At 37.0% G+C, this 18,047-nt stretch overlaps 1 protein-coding gene across 1 annotated transcript in view; it reads left to right on the forward strand.

Moving 5' to 3' along the window:
- Positions 1–16,759: 16,759 nt before the first annotated feature.
- GPD2 (glycerol-3-phosphate dehydrogenase 2) overlaps positions 16,760–18,047 on the forward strand; it is a gene marked incomplete at its 5' end in the record, with an annotated part of 95,385 nt that continues 94,097 nt past the window's right edge. The window contains 2 exon segments of the mRNA XM_079131786.1: positions 16,760–16,811; positions 16,814–16,860. Coding sequence (XP_078987912.1) covers positions 16,760–16,811; positions 16,814–16,860 — 99 coding nt within the window.

The following is an 18,047-nucleotide window of genomic DNA, read 5'->3' on the forward strand; positions in this document are numbered from 1 at the left end:
TGGAGGATGAAATGTACAATATTTAAAAATATAGGGATAGTTGAGGTGCAGTTTAACTCAGGTTTAAATGGTTATTGTGTCTGATGCTCAAGGCAAATTCATTCTAAGTTAGGGTGGAGATTCTGCATTCTTCAGAATAAGGCAGATAATTCTGTGACATTTTCCAGTTCTTGCTCCAAGATTCCTAATAAATTGCAAAGGCAGTGTATCTTTTTCCTTTTTCTATGTGGGTCGTTTATTCATTAAAGACAAGAAAAGTTGTGTAACAGAAAAATCACTCAAGTAATGGTCAGAAGATATGGGATTTAGTCAAATGTCAGCTATCCATCTGCATGCTGCTCTTTAGAGTTCTTACTTTTTTTTTTGTACTTCTATCATATATGCATATACCAGCTTTTTCTTATTATAAGAATAATACATGTTCATTTTAGAAATCCAGAAGATGATGCATATAAGGAGAAAAATAAAAACGACTTACAACCCTACTTTTCAAAATGAGATTTTAAACATTTTTTTTTTTGGGGGGGGGATATCCTAGTTTTCACATGTGCGTTTGTATGGATATGCACGTGTACTTTAAACAGAAATATGTATATATATATACACACACACACATATACAAACACACAGGTACTGTTTTATCTACTTTTTTTCCTCATCATTTGCCAATTATATCGTTACCCAGAATTAATTCCTAAGCAATAAAGACATTTAGAATTTTTAACTAATTTAATAATATGCACATATTTCTAGACCTTTCTTCACTTTATTATAATATTTAACATCATAAAATTGTTGCCTTTTCAGTCAGAGTGGAGTGGGGATATGCTGAGGGCAGTCTTTTGAGCATGGTGAATGGACTCACTGTCCAGTGGGTGGGAAAATGGGAGGCCCACCCACCCCCAGAGCAGAAGGCCAGGGCTACGGGGTCCAGCAGTGCCACAAAGAGGGGTGTGTACAGATCTTGATCTTCCGTGCAAGGAAGCTGAAGTCCAGAGAAGTCAGGTAGGTGGCTTTGTTGAGGCCGAGACTGTCATAAGATGAGCTGACACCTCCAGTGGTAATCTCAGAGCACTCAGCTGCTCAGAACATAGTCTGATAAACAAATTATGTTGCTGGCAGCTGCCAAACTAATGGCCAAGGGAGTCGGCAGAAGTGCACTGGGTCAGGTCAGGCCTGAAGGTGGTCATGTGGATATTGGAACCTGCAGTTTTGACAGGAATCCTATTAGAATTGCCATTTTGTGAGTCACTTGCCCCCTGACTGCCTCATGGTAAAAACAGGGGCTCACGCTATAAGCTAAATATTTTGGATTAACTTTGAGTTTCCCTTAACATTGTCTTGAAATTTCTCATTGAGGAGAGGCTGTTGAGTATAAATTGCTAATGTGCTCTGCTGATTTCCATCAGCTGTGTGATTTGACTGACAACAGTGTGAACCTAGCCCACTGGGGTCTAGTGAATTGCATCCGCTCTGCCAGAGTGTTTCTTGAGCTGGAATTGAAATGCACGGCCCTTTAGTTTCCAGTGTGATGCCAACACTTAAGCAATTGACTGTTGCTCTTTAGTCTCCAACAGGGGGAAAATTATGAAACAAAATGGGGATAGGCCAGGCATTCTCTTTAAAATTCAAATCCATAAATATAAATAACTAATCATATGCAGTCTCTCTTGCTCACTAATTCTAGAATCAGCTGGGTCAATAAGTTTCACACAAATTCTTAGCTTCCTAGCCTGGTGTTGGTGGGAAATGTCCTGGATGCCTTTTGCCTGTTGAGATATGACTCAGGATTCTTTTCCAAATTAGTTTCAAAATCAGTTCAAGTTATATTGAGTATGTATGTGTATATGTGTGGAGAGTCACCTGTACATAGAACCTGCCCAAGCGGGAAGAGAAATCACTTTGCCTGTTGGTATTTGAGAGACGCTTTCAGTTGACACAGTTCGTTGTTCCTGCTTTGTCAGTCAGAATGAAATGGAATGATCTTTCAGGTACATGAATTAGTAGATATTTGTGTTCGAGGTTATCCCTAAGTGTTTGTTTTCCCGCTGTAGATCCTGTTTTTCATTGTGGTTTGTGATTTTTGGCTATTTTCTCATCTAATTTGTTCACTCTTTCTCTCTTCATTATGTCCTTTTTTTCATACTTGTGTTTGCTCAAGAAGATAGCTAACTGTCTGTAAGGAAAAATCAAACGCTTTTATTTGTTATTCTAAATCTACCCTCTACAATGCAACTTTCCCTCCTTCGCCCTTTCCTTCCTTCCTTCCTTCTTTTCTTTATTCTTTCTTCCTTCCTTCCTTTTTTTTCTTTTTTCTTTCTTTCTTTCTTTCTTTCTTTCTTTCTTTTTTCTCTCTCTCCTCTCTCTCTTCTCTCTCTCTCTCTCTTTCTCTCTCTCTCTCTCTCTCTCTCTCTCTCTCTCTCTCTCTCTCTCCTTTTGGATCATTGTGTGATTAAAACTTTCCATTGACTTTTTATCTCTATCCTGTCAGAATAAAAACCTTGCTGGGAGGAGGTCATATGTGACTTGGCACCTGTCTGGCTTTCTGATGTTGGCTGGAACATACTGCCCATGTCATTTACTCTGCTGCAGTTACGGCGGCCTTTCAGTTTCCCAAGAGGCCCAGTGTGTGCATGCCAAGTATCTTTGCAGCCTGTTGCCTCTCAGGAGACCCTTCTGTCAGAGGCTTGTGTGCTGGTCTCTCCTCTGAAACTACATTTTGCTGTGAACATTTTATGTGAAGCAGCTTTCTCCATTCCCAATTACTCTCTCACTTGTTATTCATCTTATTTTTTCATTGCACTTGTCATTTTGAAGATATAAACTTTTTAAATTTATTGTTCACATGCTTAGTTTTTGTCTTCCCCAACCCATGTGAGCAGGGACTCCTCAGTTCCTGGAGCTGTGCAGGGGATCCAGCAGTCATCCAGTCCTCCTGGATGAACGCATGTTTCCAGAACCAGTGTCCCTCCTTCCAGCTTCTTTCTTAGGGAAGGTCCTTCAGTGATGCTTTCCTCAGTATTTGGTGGAACTTGTGTTTTGGTTTATTTCAAACAAGGTACAATTTTTATCATTGTCTAATTAATGATAAGTGTGTTTTCCATAAGGCAGTTTCCAACAAGGAATTGTGTTTTTTTCAGAGTAGAAGATCTATTTTTGTCATTCATGTATTGGTAAACTTTTCTTTAAATCCAGGAAAGCATGGAAAAAAATGTTCTAATTGGTTCTAGAAGAGAAGAAGAAGAGTCTTGCTGTCTTGTTCCCTAAGATCATGTGGTAGGGTTTGAAATATGAATTTGCTTTTTAATGCCTGGACTAGGTACATGTATCTGGTTTGAAATTCCTAATCTTTGTAAGAGTCATGGATAATTTGTTTCATCCATAGCATGTACAGCAAAATCCATAAGTTATCTGGTAAATCCCTTAACCTCTAATACAAGCAAGAAGGGAGAGAAAGTCCCCTGAATACTTAGAGCCAGAATGTTGAAAATCCAAATGTAGGTAAGTAGCTCCTTCTGCATTATTTGAGGTATTTATTTGTATTTGAAGTGCAGTTTTAGATAATTTGGTTTTCTTTTTATTTTTTTTCTTTAACCACAGTGAAAATAAGTTATAAATGAGTAGGAGAACTCAAAGATCAACATGAAAAAGTATCATCAGCCTGATAGTTTGGAAGAAATAGGAAAAATCTCATAAAGCAGATAGAGGAAGAATTCAGATGGGAGCAGTCTGAGTTGAGGCTGCATAATGAAGGGGCTAATAGCATTGTCTTTTAAACTGTTCCCCAGGGCATCACCCTACAATAGCATGTAGTATAGATGACTTTTAAGTCATTAGTTACTGAATTCATTGTTAATATTTTCTATTTAAGAAGAAAAACTGGGAAAGTGGTGGGATGTGCATTTTTGAAACACTTTAATCCAAAATACTTTAGGATTTTTTTTTTTTTTTTTTCAAAACTGAACTCCACTCAAATATAAACTCTTGGAAGACAGGAATTCTGTGTTTGTTTTAGTTATATGTTCAGTGCCTGGCACATGCTAGATTATCAGAAAATAATTATTGAATGAAAGAATGAATGTAAGCCTTAATTATACAACAGTGCTAAATAAACAGGGCAGCAAGAGAATGCCACCTGTGTTAGTCAGCTTTCTGTCACTATGACAGAATATCTGATAAAATCAACTTCAATGAGGATTTATTTTGGCTCATGGTTTCAGTGTATGGTTGTTTGACCCTTTTTCTTTTGGGCCAGTAATGAGGAAGGACATCACGGTTGAAGTTCATGACAGAAGAAAACTGTTTTCCTCATGACTCCTAAGAAGTAAAAAAGAGGTAGAGAGGGACAGGGGACTGGGACCTAATATCTTCTTCAAGGGCACAAGACCAGGGATCAAACTTCCTTCCACTAGGCCCTACCTCCTTAAGGTTCCATCATCTCCCAGTAGCACCACAGGTTGGTGATAAAGGCTTTTAGCACCCTCAAGACCCAAAACATAACCCTACCTTTGGTGCATGGGGATACCCGCCTCCAACACAAATAATGAATGAAGAAAAATCATAAAATAATAAAATCTTAAGATGTTAAGTAAAGTAGCTTTAGACATTTTCTGGAATACCTCATTTACAGTTGGAATGAGAATCAGCAAGTTTGAATAATTTACTTGAAGTCACAGAGGAAGTTAGTGAAAGAGAAAGAATTGAAAGGGAAGTCTTCCTAATCGGCCTTCCAGAATACCCCCTGGTGATTTTATCTTTTAATCTGGTCTTTTGGGAACTGAAAGAACACAGAGTTCTTTTCATCTTTTTAAATCAGTGACTGCTCTAGGAAGAATATTGAGTAGAACCTTTGTCCTCTCTTTATGGTATGTAAATTTTACACTGCACCTGCTGTGCCATTAGTTGTGCTACCTTGGTACATAGTATCTCATGCACAGTGCCTGGACTTGTTTATAGACCAGTGTTTGAATGTTTTCCACTTATGGTATATGCCAGACTTTCTACAGAAGAAAAGAAAAATTTTGAAAAGGAGAGGGTTGGGGAGGATGCTTGGTTCAAGAGGAGAGAATAAGTTTTTGTGATCAAGATGTTTCAGCCCAGATGTTTGAGATTAAAATACAGCTATGCTCATTATTTTTGCAGAGGTGAAAGAACAGAATATTTCATCATTTACTGGTAATGGGTGGTGGTGAGGGGGATGGAGCATTTAGTGAGTGTTATATTGTTTGGACGTACTTTTTTTGGTGGGGTAATGGGGGATTAAAGTCAGGGGCACTCAACCATTGAGCCACATCCACAGCCCTATCTATTTATCTATTTTGTGTTTTATTTAGAGATAGGGTCTCACTGAGTTGCTTAGTGCTTCTTTTTTTTTTTTTTTTTTTTTTTTGCTAAGGTTGTCTTTGATCTCGAGATCCTCCTGCTTCAGTCTCCTGAGCCACTAGGATTACAGGTGTGCACCACTGAGCCTGGCTATTTGCCAGTACTTTTGAATGTGATTATTTGCCATTTGAATTAATTTGATTGCTATCTCCTGTTTCTGATACTTATTTCCTAAAGAGTCAAACATTTTTAGGGAGTGCAATCATTTGGCAAAGTAATACAAAACCTAATTGTTTTGACTCTAGTACATCTCAGATTGTCTTTGCAAATATACATTATGTGTGCAATTTATGCATCCACACATTTGGATTATTAGCTATGTAGAGAAATGAATTTAAATGTAAATTTCAGTAGACCACAGGGTAAAGAAGAATACAGGATGTAAAATGTGGTTGACTTTGTTTCCTGGGGATATTCTCAATCTCAAGGAAACAGAGAAACTAGTCTCCCCACCACAACATACTTTTTGGTCTCTGTTACATTTCTCAGTCATGACTTGAACATTAAGTATTTGTGCAGTATTGTTTGTAATAGAGCTGTATTCAGACTTAGAAGTAATTGTTTTACTAAGTAAATTAAGTGAAACTATTGTGTTAAAATTAATTATCTTAAAACTCATAGTTTTTAAAAAATGAATTCAGGATTTTATCAGTTATCTTCAATAAATATTTCCAAAAACCTTCTTATTCATCAGTGATAAAAACAACTAATAAAAACTAAGAAAGTCAATTGACATTGTATTTTTTAAAAAATTTCACTAAATTTAAATGTTCTCAGTAATGAAATCAGCACATACATTAATCCATTATTTACATATTTGCATTTTAAAATCATTACCCAAAATTGCAAACTGTACAAAAGTAGACAGAACAGTGTAATTAACCTCTATGTACTCTTCAGCTAGCTTTTTTAAAATTTGCATCTTTTTATTTATTTTTAATGTAAACAAATGGGATACATCTTGTTTCTCAGTTGTACATGAAGTAGAGGCATACCATTCGTGTAGTCATACATTTACATAGGGTAATAGTTTTTGATTCATTCTGTTATTTTTTCCTTCCCCCCCACTCCTCCCACCCCTCTTTTCCCTCTATACAGTCCCTCCTTCCTCCATTCTTGCCCCCCTCCCACCCCCTATTATGTGTCATCATCTGCTTATCAGGGAGATCATTCATCCTTTGGTTTTTGAGATTGTTTTATCTCACTTAACATATTCTCCAATTTCATCCATTTGCCTGCAAACGCCATAATTTTATTATTCTTTATGGCTGAGTAACATTCCATTGTATGTATATATATATCATAGTTTCTTTATCCATTGATCAATTGAAGGGCATCTAAGTTGTTCCACAATCTGGCTATGGTGAATTGAGCAGCTAATGAACATTGTCGTGGCTGTATCTCTGTGGTATGTTGACTTTAAGTCCTTTGGGTGTAGGCCAAGGAGTGGGATAGCTGGGTCAAATGGTGGTTCCATTCCAAGTTTTCTAAGGAATCTCCACACTGCTTTCCAGAGTGACTGCACTAATTTGCAACCCCACCAGCAATGTATGAGTGTACCTTTCTCCCCACATCCTCGCCAACACCTATTGTTGCTTGTATTCTTCTTCTTCTTTTTTTTTTTTTTATTGTAAATGTTGCTTGTATTCTTGATAATCGCCATTCTAATTGGGGTGAGATGAAATCTTAGGGTAGTTTTGATTTGCATTTCTCTTATTACTAGAGATGTTGAACATTTTTTCATATAACTGTTGATTGCTTGTAGATCTTCTTCTGTGAAGTGTCTGTTCATTTCCTTAGCCCATTTGTTGATTGGGTTATTTGTATTCTTAGTGTAGAGTTTTTTGAGTTCTTTATATATTCTGGAACTTAGTGCTCTATCTGAAGTATGAAATTTTCTCCCACTCTGTAGGCTCTCTCTTCACATTGCTGATAGTTTCCTTTGCTGAGAGAAAGCTTTTTAGTTTGAATCTATCCCAGTTGTTGATTCTTGCTTTTATTTCTTGTGCTATGGGAGTCCTGTTAAGGAAGTCTGATCCTAGGCCGACATGTTGAAGATTTGGACCTACTTTTTCTTCTGTAATATGCAGGGTCTCTGGTCTGATTCCGAGGTCCTTGATCCATTTTGAGTTGAGTTTTGTGCAGGTTGAGAGATAGGGATTTAGTTTCATTCTGTTGCATATGGATTTCCAGTTTTAACAGCACCATTTGTTGAAGAGGCTATGTTTTCTCCATTGCATATTTTTGGCACCTTTGTCTAGTATTAGAAAATTGTATTTACTTGGGTTTGCATCCGTTTGACATTGGATTTTGAGGTTATAAGAAAAGGCAACATTTTGAAATTTTGTTTGTACTTATATATGAAACATAATTCTCACACCTTCTACATTGAAGCTATTTCAAAAGGTTTCAGAACAATAATTTTGAAGCTCCTTTAACTATTTTGTCTTCAAAGAAAAATGTTTATATTCAGTAATCGTTCCTAATTCATAGTGCTGTTTAATAAAAGTATAACATATTAGAAATCTATAAATAGTAAGATCTAGGTAAGGTCTGATTCAGATCTAGGTAACTAGAATTTCATTATCTGAGGTGCCCCTTTCTCTGAACAAATTTTGTTTCATTTAAACCTTTCAAAACCACAAACTTTATATGGTAAAGGGGACAGATTTCTTCTTCTTTGGTTGTGCTGGGGATTGAACCAAGGCGACTTTGCCACTGAGCTGCAACCCCAGGCCCCTTTTTATTTTTTATTTTGAGACAGGGTCTCGGTAAGGTACCCGGACTGGCCTCTAACTTGCCAACACTAGCTTCAAATTTGGCGTCCTCTTGCTTCATCCTCTTGAGTAAGGGATTGTGGGTGTGCACCACTGCACCAAGTTTTGCAGTCTATTGTTTAGTATGCAATATATTCTATAACAAAATAAATCAATTTTTCTCAGTTACTGAAGTCAGTTCTATAATTGATTTCATGGAAAATCTGAGAAAGGATTTGAGTTGTCACGGGAATGACACCTGTTTTCCTAATCTAGTAGTAGGTGTAATATAAAAGGGTAGAAAAACTAAAAGAAGCAGCACAGGACTAGTGTGATTAGTCTGACTAATGAACGTTTTTGGTGTGATCCATTGATGATATTCCTTTTTCCTCAGGGCAGAACCAGTGTTTTCTATACCTAGGGTACTCTTTTTAATGCTAAGTCAGACATTTCCTGTTAGTTGATTTATAGGTACAAATTTGTTTCTGCCCATACTACGCACACTGTATACTCAGTTCTCAACCTGTCTTGTGTTTTTATAAGGGGTGGGCATTTTCAGCAAGGAATGTTCTTGGATTTTACTTTTGAGGGCCATTTTATTTTAGGCTTCTCAGAGTTACCCCAAATTATATATATGATAAACAAAGAAGGCAGAAGTATATTTTAATGAATATTAAAAATAGGATTTTACAACTTTAAGCAAAAATATCCATGAATTTATCTAGGATGGAAGAAGATATATTAATTTTGATTTTAAAATGAATTTTAAATGGAAAACAAATTTACCCACATGAGCTATCATTATGATTTTGTAGCAATTCTATGGAAAGCAAATAACAACAGAAACCATTCTGTTATGAATTAAACTATGATCATTTGTACTTAATGATTACAAATTTATTATTAGCTGAGATGGGCTTCATTGATTTCTTGTAATCCCAAGGGGAAGCTCATGAAAATAAGGAAAAAGGGTAAAATTTTTGACTCTGTAATTCCAGAGTTTATTTTAGAAATGGTAGAACATGCAAGTAAATAATCTGGCCTCGGAAACAGCATATGATTTGTAAAATATTGGCTCTTAATAAATGACAACTAGAATGTGAGTGTGTGTCCTTGTGTTCCTCTAAGGCCCCTGCCCTTTTGATATATTTTCATTTTGGAGGACTTCAAAATAAATGCTTGGTTAATGATTATGATGTTGTATATTAACTTAAAACAAAAATTGCACACCAAAAAGCTATAATAATGTTTGAGACAAAATTTTCAGAGACTTTCGATTAGCTCACTATAAGTGGTTATTGACCTTATTTTCTCCTTTTATTTTTGTTCCTTACACTGTTTGAACTCTGATTTGAGCCTCAGAAACCAGCTCAGCTTCTTTTGGCCAACCCTCCTGTCGAGCTCCCAGACTCCTGCCTTCCTTTGAGGCTGAGGGGTGGTCCTGGGCTGACCTCTTTTTCAGTCATCCACAGCTGTGGTTTCACTCCTAAACTGATATAATTGACCTAAATTTAGGCGGCCCAGGGAGACTAGTAGGAAACTTTTTTCCAAAGTACTTTCTGTCTTGAAATTGTGTGAATTGATATAAATAGTGTTTGTTATCTTTCACTTTCTCTTTGTTTTATGATTTTGGTCATTTTTTTTCTCTTTATTAAAATTATCTTTTCTTATTAAGATTCCTTGCTCCTCAATACTTGGGTTTTGCCCTTCTGACACAGGATTCCCTGGAGAAATGGGTTGGAACTAGAGGAACACGCCTTTCCCTGAAGGCCTTCTGGTTGTGTGTGGACACTGGGAATAAAGCCAGTGTTTGACTCTCTACCAGCTTTATGTGAGCATGCTTTTTAGCTTCCTAATCAGTCATACACCAACATTTTATATATCCAAAATCTGAAGATTTTTTATATTTGTAACTTTCCTTCTGACTTTTCCTTTGTTCTTTCCTTTATCTTGTGCTATCAGGGAAATGTTTTTCTCAGTGACCTCTGAAAAGCATTTTTATTTGTCATTTAATATCCTTTTCAGTGTATGTTCTTTATAACTGAGGGTAATTGAAGGATAGGTGTCTGCTATTTTCTCAGAATTTGACACATTTACTTCTTTCCATTGGGGTCGTTTCTTGTAACTCTTGCATCTATTTCCTACAAAGTCTTGGCCTAAATTCTCTTAAAAGATGTTTAAAGTAACCAGAGATCAACAAAAACAGATGATTCATTCTTATTTTATGGTCTAGGACTCCTCTGTTTCTTAAGAACAGGCTGATATGCCTTTAATATTGGATATTTCATTCATTTATGTCTGACAACTTTCAGAAGCGTGCTGGAAGGCTCTCTGTGTGTTTCTGTAGGAACTGCCATGTAAGAGGTATGTGGTGGAAGTGCCTATCTGCTTGACTGGTGGGAAGCATCACAGGCAGAACTGATCATTGTCCCTGCTGTAGGGTGAACTTTGGGGAAAGGGAAGGACCTCTTCTATGCTTAGTTCATCGTGCATTTTGATTGTTACTGGTCTGTGTGAGCACTAGATTAGTGTGTGTTTAATGTGTCTGAACCATGAGGTACTTCTTTAAGGAGAATTATACAAAGCATCTGACTCCTATTAATTGGAATAATAGAGGGTTGCTTTGTTAAAACATCTAGTTCAAGGTACTAAGAAATCTTGACTTTTCCATTTAAAAATTGGCTGCTGGGTGGGGAGATGCTTTTGAGTTCACTTTGTTGCCTTGCATTTTGCTGGGTACTTATTGTCAGGGTCCATGATTATAGACTTACTGAGTAGGACTTTCTCTGATGAGGTCCTGAACTTTTATTTTGTAAGATTTCATGTACCTTTGTCTTACAAGTCATAAGATTTATATGTGGGTGGACCATGAGGCTTGGCCCCCTGATTGGTCCTCATGATGTGACAGTGCACATGACTCAAAATAGATGAGGAGGCGATTTTCCATGCCCATTTACAAGGTGCAGGTGGCTGTGCCACTAACGTGTAAGGAATTATTGCTACTTTGGATCTGCTTGTAGGCTTAGTTTGTAAAGGACATAGTGATGTAGCACATGATACCTTTAGGTTATATTCTGGGATTTTATTTTATGTTTGATATGCCTCATGTGTCTGGATTTTTCAGTGTATGGAATCAGGAAACCACAGAACACCTTTATTTCTTGCTAGGAACCCATGTCTCAAGGACTGCAAAGCTGGTCGAACTATTACTCTGAATACGATCTTCAAGTTCTACTTTTTCTTCCCATTGATCACAGTTATAAAAGATGGAGACAAACTTGCTGACTCATGCTGGCAGAAGAGTCAAACTCCTGAGAAGTTCTCATTTTTTTTCCTTTAATTAATAGAGATCAGGAAGGTCATCATGGAGACCAGAAAGATCATCCTGATTTCTACACAAGAAGCCAAAAGGATGGGAGAATTTTGTAAACTGAAGGCGCCCAGGACTTCTCCCACAGTTGAATGATAAATACATTTTCATGAATTCTTGTTTATACTAAATTTCCATCCTGAAGAGTAAGGCTGCTGGGGAAAAGAAGATAGGATAGGAAGGCTGGAAGAGGAACTTGAGTAGTCTCTAGAGAATTCAGGAACCAGAACATGTGCTGCAGTCAGTTTGCTTGCGGTTTCTTGTTGAGAACTTCTGTACTTTTCAATTGGTAGTTATTACTAAAATGTGAGTTAAGTTCTTCAAATATGTGATTGAGCTCAGGTAGCATCCTGGCCTCTGAATGGAAGGAGGCAGGGATGGGGGACACTCAGCAATTATGTGTATGAAATAGATCAGAGCTGTTGTTCTCATTGTTGAAGTCACTCTGTCTACAATGAAAGTCCTAAAAGGACAACTTTCTTATGCACATATATGAATACACCACAATGAATCTTACCATTGTGTGCATCCACAAGACTGGCATCCTAATTAGAATAAGATATATTCCATGCTTGTATAAATATATCAAAATAGATTCTACTGTCATGTATTACTAAAAGGAATCAAAATAAAAAAAAAAAAAAAGGAAGGGGCTGGGGTTGTGGCTCAATGGTAGAGCACTGGCCTAGCACGCATGAGGACCTGGGTTCGATCCTCTGCACCACATAAAAAGAAAATAAAGGTATTGTGTCCACCTACAACTAAAAAATATATATATATTAGAAGAAAGAAAAGGACAGCTAGGAGCTCAGGTGAGCCAGGAGAATTGCAGTAGTCAGTAGGAAACATGGGCCAGCAGACCTCGAGAAGTAGCAAATCTAGTTTTTGTTTACTAACACTAAACTATATTTTATTATGTAGCAGTAATACCTGTCAGTTCTAGGCCGAAGTTTCCTGAGTCCCACCTTTCGCTGTCATGACTTTTGTGTGTTAAACCCACATAGCCAACTGTTTGTTATTTTCTTCAAGATCTCAAATTTCCTCATTTCCAAACTGAGCTCCTTTTCTTTCTTAAACCTTCTTTTACTTCTAGATGTTAATATTGTAACATGAGGGCCAATTTCCAGCTACCTGGGCTGAACACCCCTTATTGTGTTCAGTTCTTTCCACTTCCTTCTGTAGTCACTTGTCAGGTCCTGTTGTGGTCTCAACTTGGGTACTTTCATTAAAGATTTCTGCAAAGCCTTGATCTTTGCATTTGCACTTTTGAATGTTGCTTTAAACCAGGCGCTTGTCCTATCCCATGGAACTATTTCATTGCCCTCTAATTGTGGTATTTCTCAAGCTTCAACACAAAAATCTACTTGAACACTGTTTATAGATCCGAGAAATGGAACAAAACACCTTGCTTCTTTGATCTACAGCCTCAACCTGCCACCAGGATATTATCTTACTTCACATATGTAATATCTTACTTCACATATGTAGAGTTGTCATCTCTCTTGCCTTGGGATGCTTCTTAAAACCTTCTTTCCAGTTGGACATCTTCTCCAACCAAACTGGATGACTCCTTATGCCTCTGCAATATTGCCACAGTGCACTTCCTCTCCTCAAATAGTCATTCTCTAGGCAGCCCTTTCTTCACTCACTTTCCCCAAAACCTTTTGTGTTGTTCAAGCTCCTTCTCAGGTATCCTCTTTTTAAAGTGTTCTTAGTTCTTTTAGTCAGAATTATCGCTTGCTCCACTACAATGTTATAGCACCTTACTTTCCTTTCTACCAGAGTATTTATAACTTGCAGTATAACACAAGTTGTTATAAGACATAGTTACAAGACAGGCTTTGATATTTCATTGTACAAATAGATTGTAAACTCCTTGAGGCAGTTGATAAATGTAGAGGAGGGGCATTGTTTTTTAGGTTTTGCCAATTGAGCTAGTGTTCTCCTTGCAAGAAATTAGAACTGTTCTGCCTAAGTCAGAGCCAATCCTGAGACAATATAGTAGGCTGCAAAATATGGGCACTGAGCTATTGACAACTAAGCTAATTTTAATTTTGGATCATCCTCTCCGTGTGGTTTTCTTGCACTTTGAATTGCAAAAGGTGAAGATGTGTCAATATTTTTGGCTTCGCTCTTTGCTAACTTCCCCTCATGGTTTTTGTCTAGAAGGAAATACTGTAATCATTTTGAACCCTTTTCTCCTTACAAGGGAATGAAAACCAGTACATGTCCACAGTATATAATTCATATTTATATTATTTTAAATTTCTTTCAACATTAAGACAGGGTTCTTAATTATCTGGCAGAAGGTGCTAATGAAGATTTGCTACAGGTTTCTTCCTTGCCTCAAACAGAAACCTGAATGCTGAGGGATTGAAGACCTTGGGTGATTGAGAGTAGGGCCTTTTTTGGGGAGTGACAGCAAATTATGGTGTAGCACATGGGGGAAGTTACTTTTTGAGACCAAAAGTAGGGCAGAAAGAACCACCCGGTGGTTGAGGCCTGGACTCAGTCATGGTTTTCTCTTAGTAGAGAGTGACTTCAGGAAAACTCCCTCCTTCCTCTGAACCACAGCTGCCTCTTTTATGAAATTATTTTATGATTATTATTTTGCAGTGCTAGTGATCCAATCCAGGATCTTGCATGTGCCAGGAATGCACTTTACCACGGAACTACAACCCAGTCCTATCAAATTAATTGTAGCAAGGGTGAAATGAGCTGACGTGCAAAAATTTAAAAGCATAATAGTGATTACCTAGCACACATTCAATAGGTGGCAGCTATTGTCATTGTAATATTCATAGCAATAACAAAAGTAATGATTATCTTAGAAGAGCCAGATTAAACTGATTGATTCTGTGCTTTTGTTTTTAAAATACTTGTGAGCATGATTTATTTATTATAATTAGCTAGATGATCTTATGGAAGGATTTGAACAGAGTAGAAATAACGATCCCTTAAGCATAAGTAATTTTATGAAACTATCTAAAAAGGAAACTCTTAATTGATTATAGTCAACAATATTGCTAATTCTGGCAATATGTGAATGCAGTTTTTCACTAGTGTTAGTGGCTAATTGAAAAATATACATGAAAATATCCCCTTTTGCAAGTTTTGGTCTCAGACAAATCAAATTGAAAAAGTGCAATTCAGTGTATAGGGAACCCACATTTATGGAAAAACTTAGCTCCAAACTTGTCTGGCTGAATGAGTAACTCAGATATTGAGACATTTTCATTGACTGTGTTATATACAACATCCCTCAGGTGTTCATGTTGATGTGTGGTATCCTTTGTGAGGTCATCAGTGACATTATCAACAAGACAGAAGCAATGATACTAAGCTAAATTTAATCAGCCACAACACTCACATCTAATGGACCACCTGGCTGCCGTTTCGATGGGGTAGGCAAGGGCATTGTTTAGGTAAATTGAACTAGGACTCTACTCTCTGTACCCAATTGATAGAGGATCCCAGTTAACCTGGAGATAGTATGCTGGCAGGGCTGCTGGTGTCTCCTTTATTGTGTGATGGGCAGCCATGTGAATGTTCATAGCAGTTCCTTGAATGGTGTGATGAGCTATGACAAATGGTGCCTGCTGAGTTTGTGGTTTTTCTTCTCAAAGCTGCTCAGGATATAAGGTTTTGCCTAGGATTTGGTCTATCATGAATGCAATCTCTAGTCAGCATACACCAAGGTCTTGCATAATTTGGGAAAGAGAGGATGATTATGTAAAGTAGGGATAGGTAAGAAGAGGTCTTGGGCAGCTAAGTATGAATGTGAACTATTGTCCTGGTGAGACTCTTAATTAAAAGGCCACCTTAGAATTTCAGAGTTTGTAAGGAATAATGAGATCAGATGAAAAAATAAAATTTTAATAAATGACAACTTTTATTTCAGAACCTGATTTATAATCCAAAATGAATTTTCTGTAAAATCATGGTTCCAATATACTATATACTAGCATTCCTTAACTTAGGATAGTATGATTAAGAGATACGTATCCAATATGTTCGAACAAGTAACTTATCATAATGTACATTGAGAGGTTATGCGATTTTTAATGTCATAAGTTAAAACCGCCTTTGGAATTAGAACATTCTTGTGTTATGAGATAGCAGTGGAGTGTAAGGTGTGTTGTTCAGACAGGACTCATCTCCACCCAAGCAGGAATATGGATTGGTGGCTCCCTGTGAGGTAGGTGTGCCAGCTGCTTTTGTGAATGAAAGTCTTAGGCAGATCAAATTAAACTCTAATCAGATTATTTTTAGGAATTATTTTTACGTGTGGCAGAATAAAAACAGACAAGAGGATTTGGGGTGGAATTTTTATTTCTAGGAACTTATTATTTTGGTTTCTGAAGAAGTAAAAAATAATTCTAAATCCTCCATAAAACTTTAATGGATTCAGTCCAGTAATGGAAAACAAGCCTGAAGGAAGAGCTAACACAATACATAACTTTGTTTAGAGGAATACTTCTAGTGAGCAGGTAAGAGTGCTTGTTCTGGAGGTGTGCTGTAGAAATTGTGGTGTCCGTCAGCTCTGGCTAGAAGAACATCCCCTTCCCCTGCCTTTTTTTTTTTTTTTTTTTTAATTCCCCTAATGAAAGAAATTACAGCAAGTTAAATTTAATGTTGGTGAAAGGATGCGGCATTGTACTGTTGACTTCCTATCTGCAAAACGGAGTCTTTCTAGTGATAGAAATGTAAATTTGTTGGCCTTTGGCTCTAGTAAGGACTACATTAAGAAGGGAAACTCAAAAGAGTTGTACCATAATTTGAAATATAAACGCTTGCCAGAGAACCTGAAGCAGGCCTGCGGTTTATTGTCATGTTGAATGACACAAGACTTCTACCAGTTCTCCATGTGGAGGGGATTAGCTGTTGAGCAAATTTGCAAGTACAGCATGCAGTTTTGTCAAATACACAATGACATTTCTTTTCACAGCTCTCTTGACTTCGTACTGTTTAAATATCCTCAGTTGTCCTCCTAATTTGCTTTCTTTCTTTAGTTCCTGTTGGATCTGAATGTAACTTTACATAATCAATTCCCTGTGTCGAGGTTTTTTTGGTTAATACTTTTGAGTTGTATACAAGTGGCATGTTAGTACTTCCTTATTTTATGTTTCCTTTTCTGGTTTTTCCATATGCCTACAGCAGTCTCTTTATTATTGGATTGTTATGTGACAAAAATCCCATGAACTCCTTTTGTGTTCTTCGTTTTTTTTTTTTCCCCTTCGTAGGCTAAGAAATGGCATTTCAAAGGGCGGTGAAAGGGACTGTTCTTGTTGGAGGAGGTGCGCTTGCACCATCTTAGGACTTTCTCAGTTCACTCATTACCGAAGGAAGCAAGTAAGTAACCTGCATGTATTGATGGTGTGCAACCTGAAGCTGCTGAGGAACTGCATGTGGGGCATGTGCACACTGACTTTTTAAGGAAATCCTGTTGAAGTTTCTCAGTTTGATTTGAAAGTTACTAATTGTGAATGCTGCCTTAATGATACTTGAGAACTGTGTGTATCTCTCTCTTTCTCTCTCTCTTTTTTTTTTTTTACAATGTGGATTTTTTTTTTTCAGGGAGCATTGTTTATTTAGCCTCTGTTTTGGCTCTTTATGTTTCAAAAGACTGCTTCATTCATGAGTGCCAGGGTTTGTTCATTTAGACTTTCCTTGTCTAACTCATCAAAATGTCTGGATACCTTCTATGTCCCTGCCAAAAGTTTGTCTTATTAGAAGGCAGGCGACAGAAAGGAAGTAGAAGAGAAAGGGCCCAACTTTGAATCCTGATTTTATTTCTTAAAGGTTTAGTTCCTTATGTAGTATTTATCTTATATTAAGTAAAGAATTTAATGGAGGAAGAAAGCCATGATCATGAAATTGGTATGAAATTTCCAAATGATTCAATGCTCATGTTGTTTTTTTTTCTTTTTTCAAAATTTTTTCCCTTTTGCACTGCCTTCCTATAATTCTAGTTGATGCCAGAAGACCATTTTGTTGAGGGATTTTTATCTTTTCAGGCTTGAAATGCTGGTAGCCACCTCAGTGATTACCTTTGGTTCCTATTTCCATTCCTCCATGTCCTTAGGGTACGTTGTGATACAAATTGGGTGTTATAATCCTGTTCAAAGATGCAGATGAAGGAATGTGGTAAAGTATAACTGGGTGATCTATAAGATACTGGTTTTTCTACTTTTTTGTGGATGCCTTTAAGCCAGGATTGTCTTACATTGTTGTTTCTTTGTGCTACAAGGTGGGGGAACCATATACTAGGAAGTTCATATCCTGAATGGGAATTATAGCTTTAAAAACACATTAGAAATATTCGAAGTCAAGTTTAATAGGAGTTCGTGTTTAGGTGCTTCCCCTAAAGAAGGATGGTACTGAAGAGGTTTTTCCTCTTTCTTTTTCTTTCTGAACCATGACCACATTACCTTTAGGTAATGTGTATATGTTGCAAGTGTGATTAACTGACTAACTTGCTGAAGAATTTCTTCCTCATTTATTGATCATGTTTGATGACTATTTCTTTTTAAAGATTG

This window comes from Sciurus vulgaris (assembly GCF_902686455.1).
Source record: "Sciurus vulgaris genome assembly, chromosome: 3".
Taxonomy (NCBI): domain Eukaryota; kingdom Metazoa; phylum Chordata; class Mammalia; order Rodentia; family Sciuridae; genus Sciurus; species Sciurus vulgaris.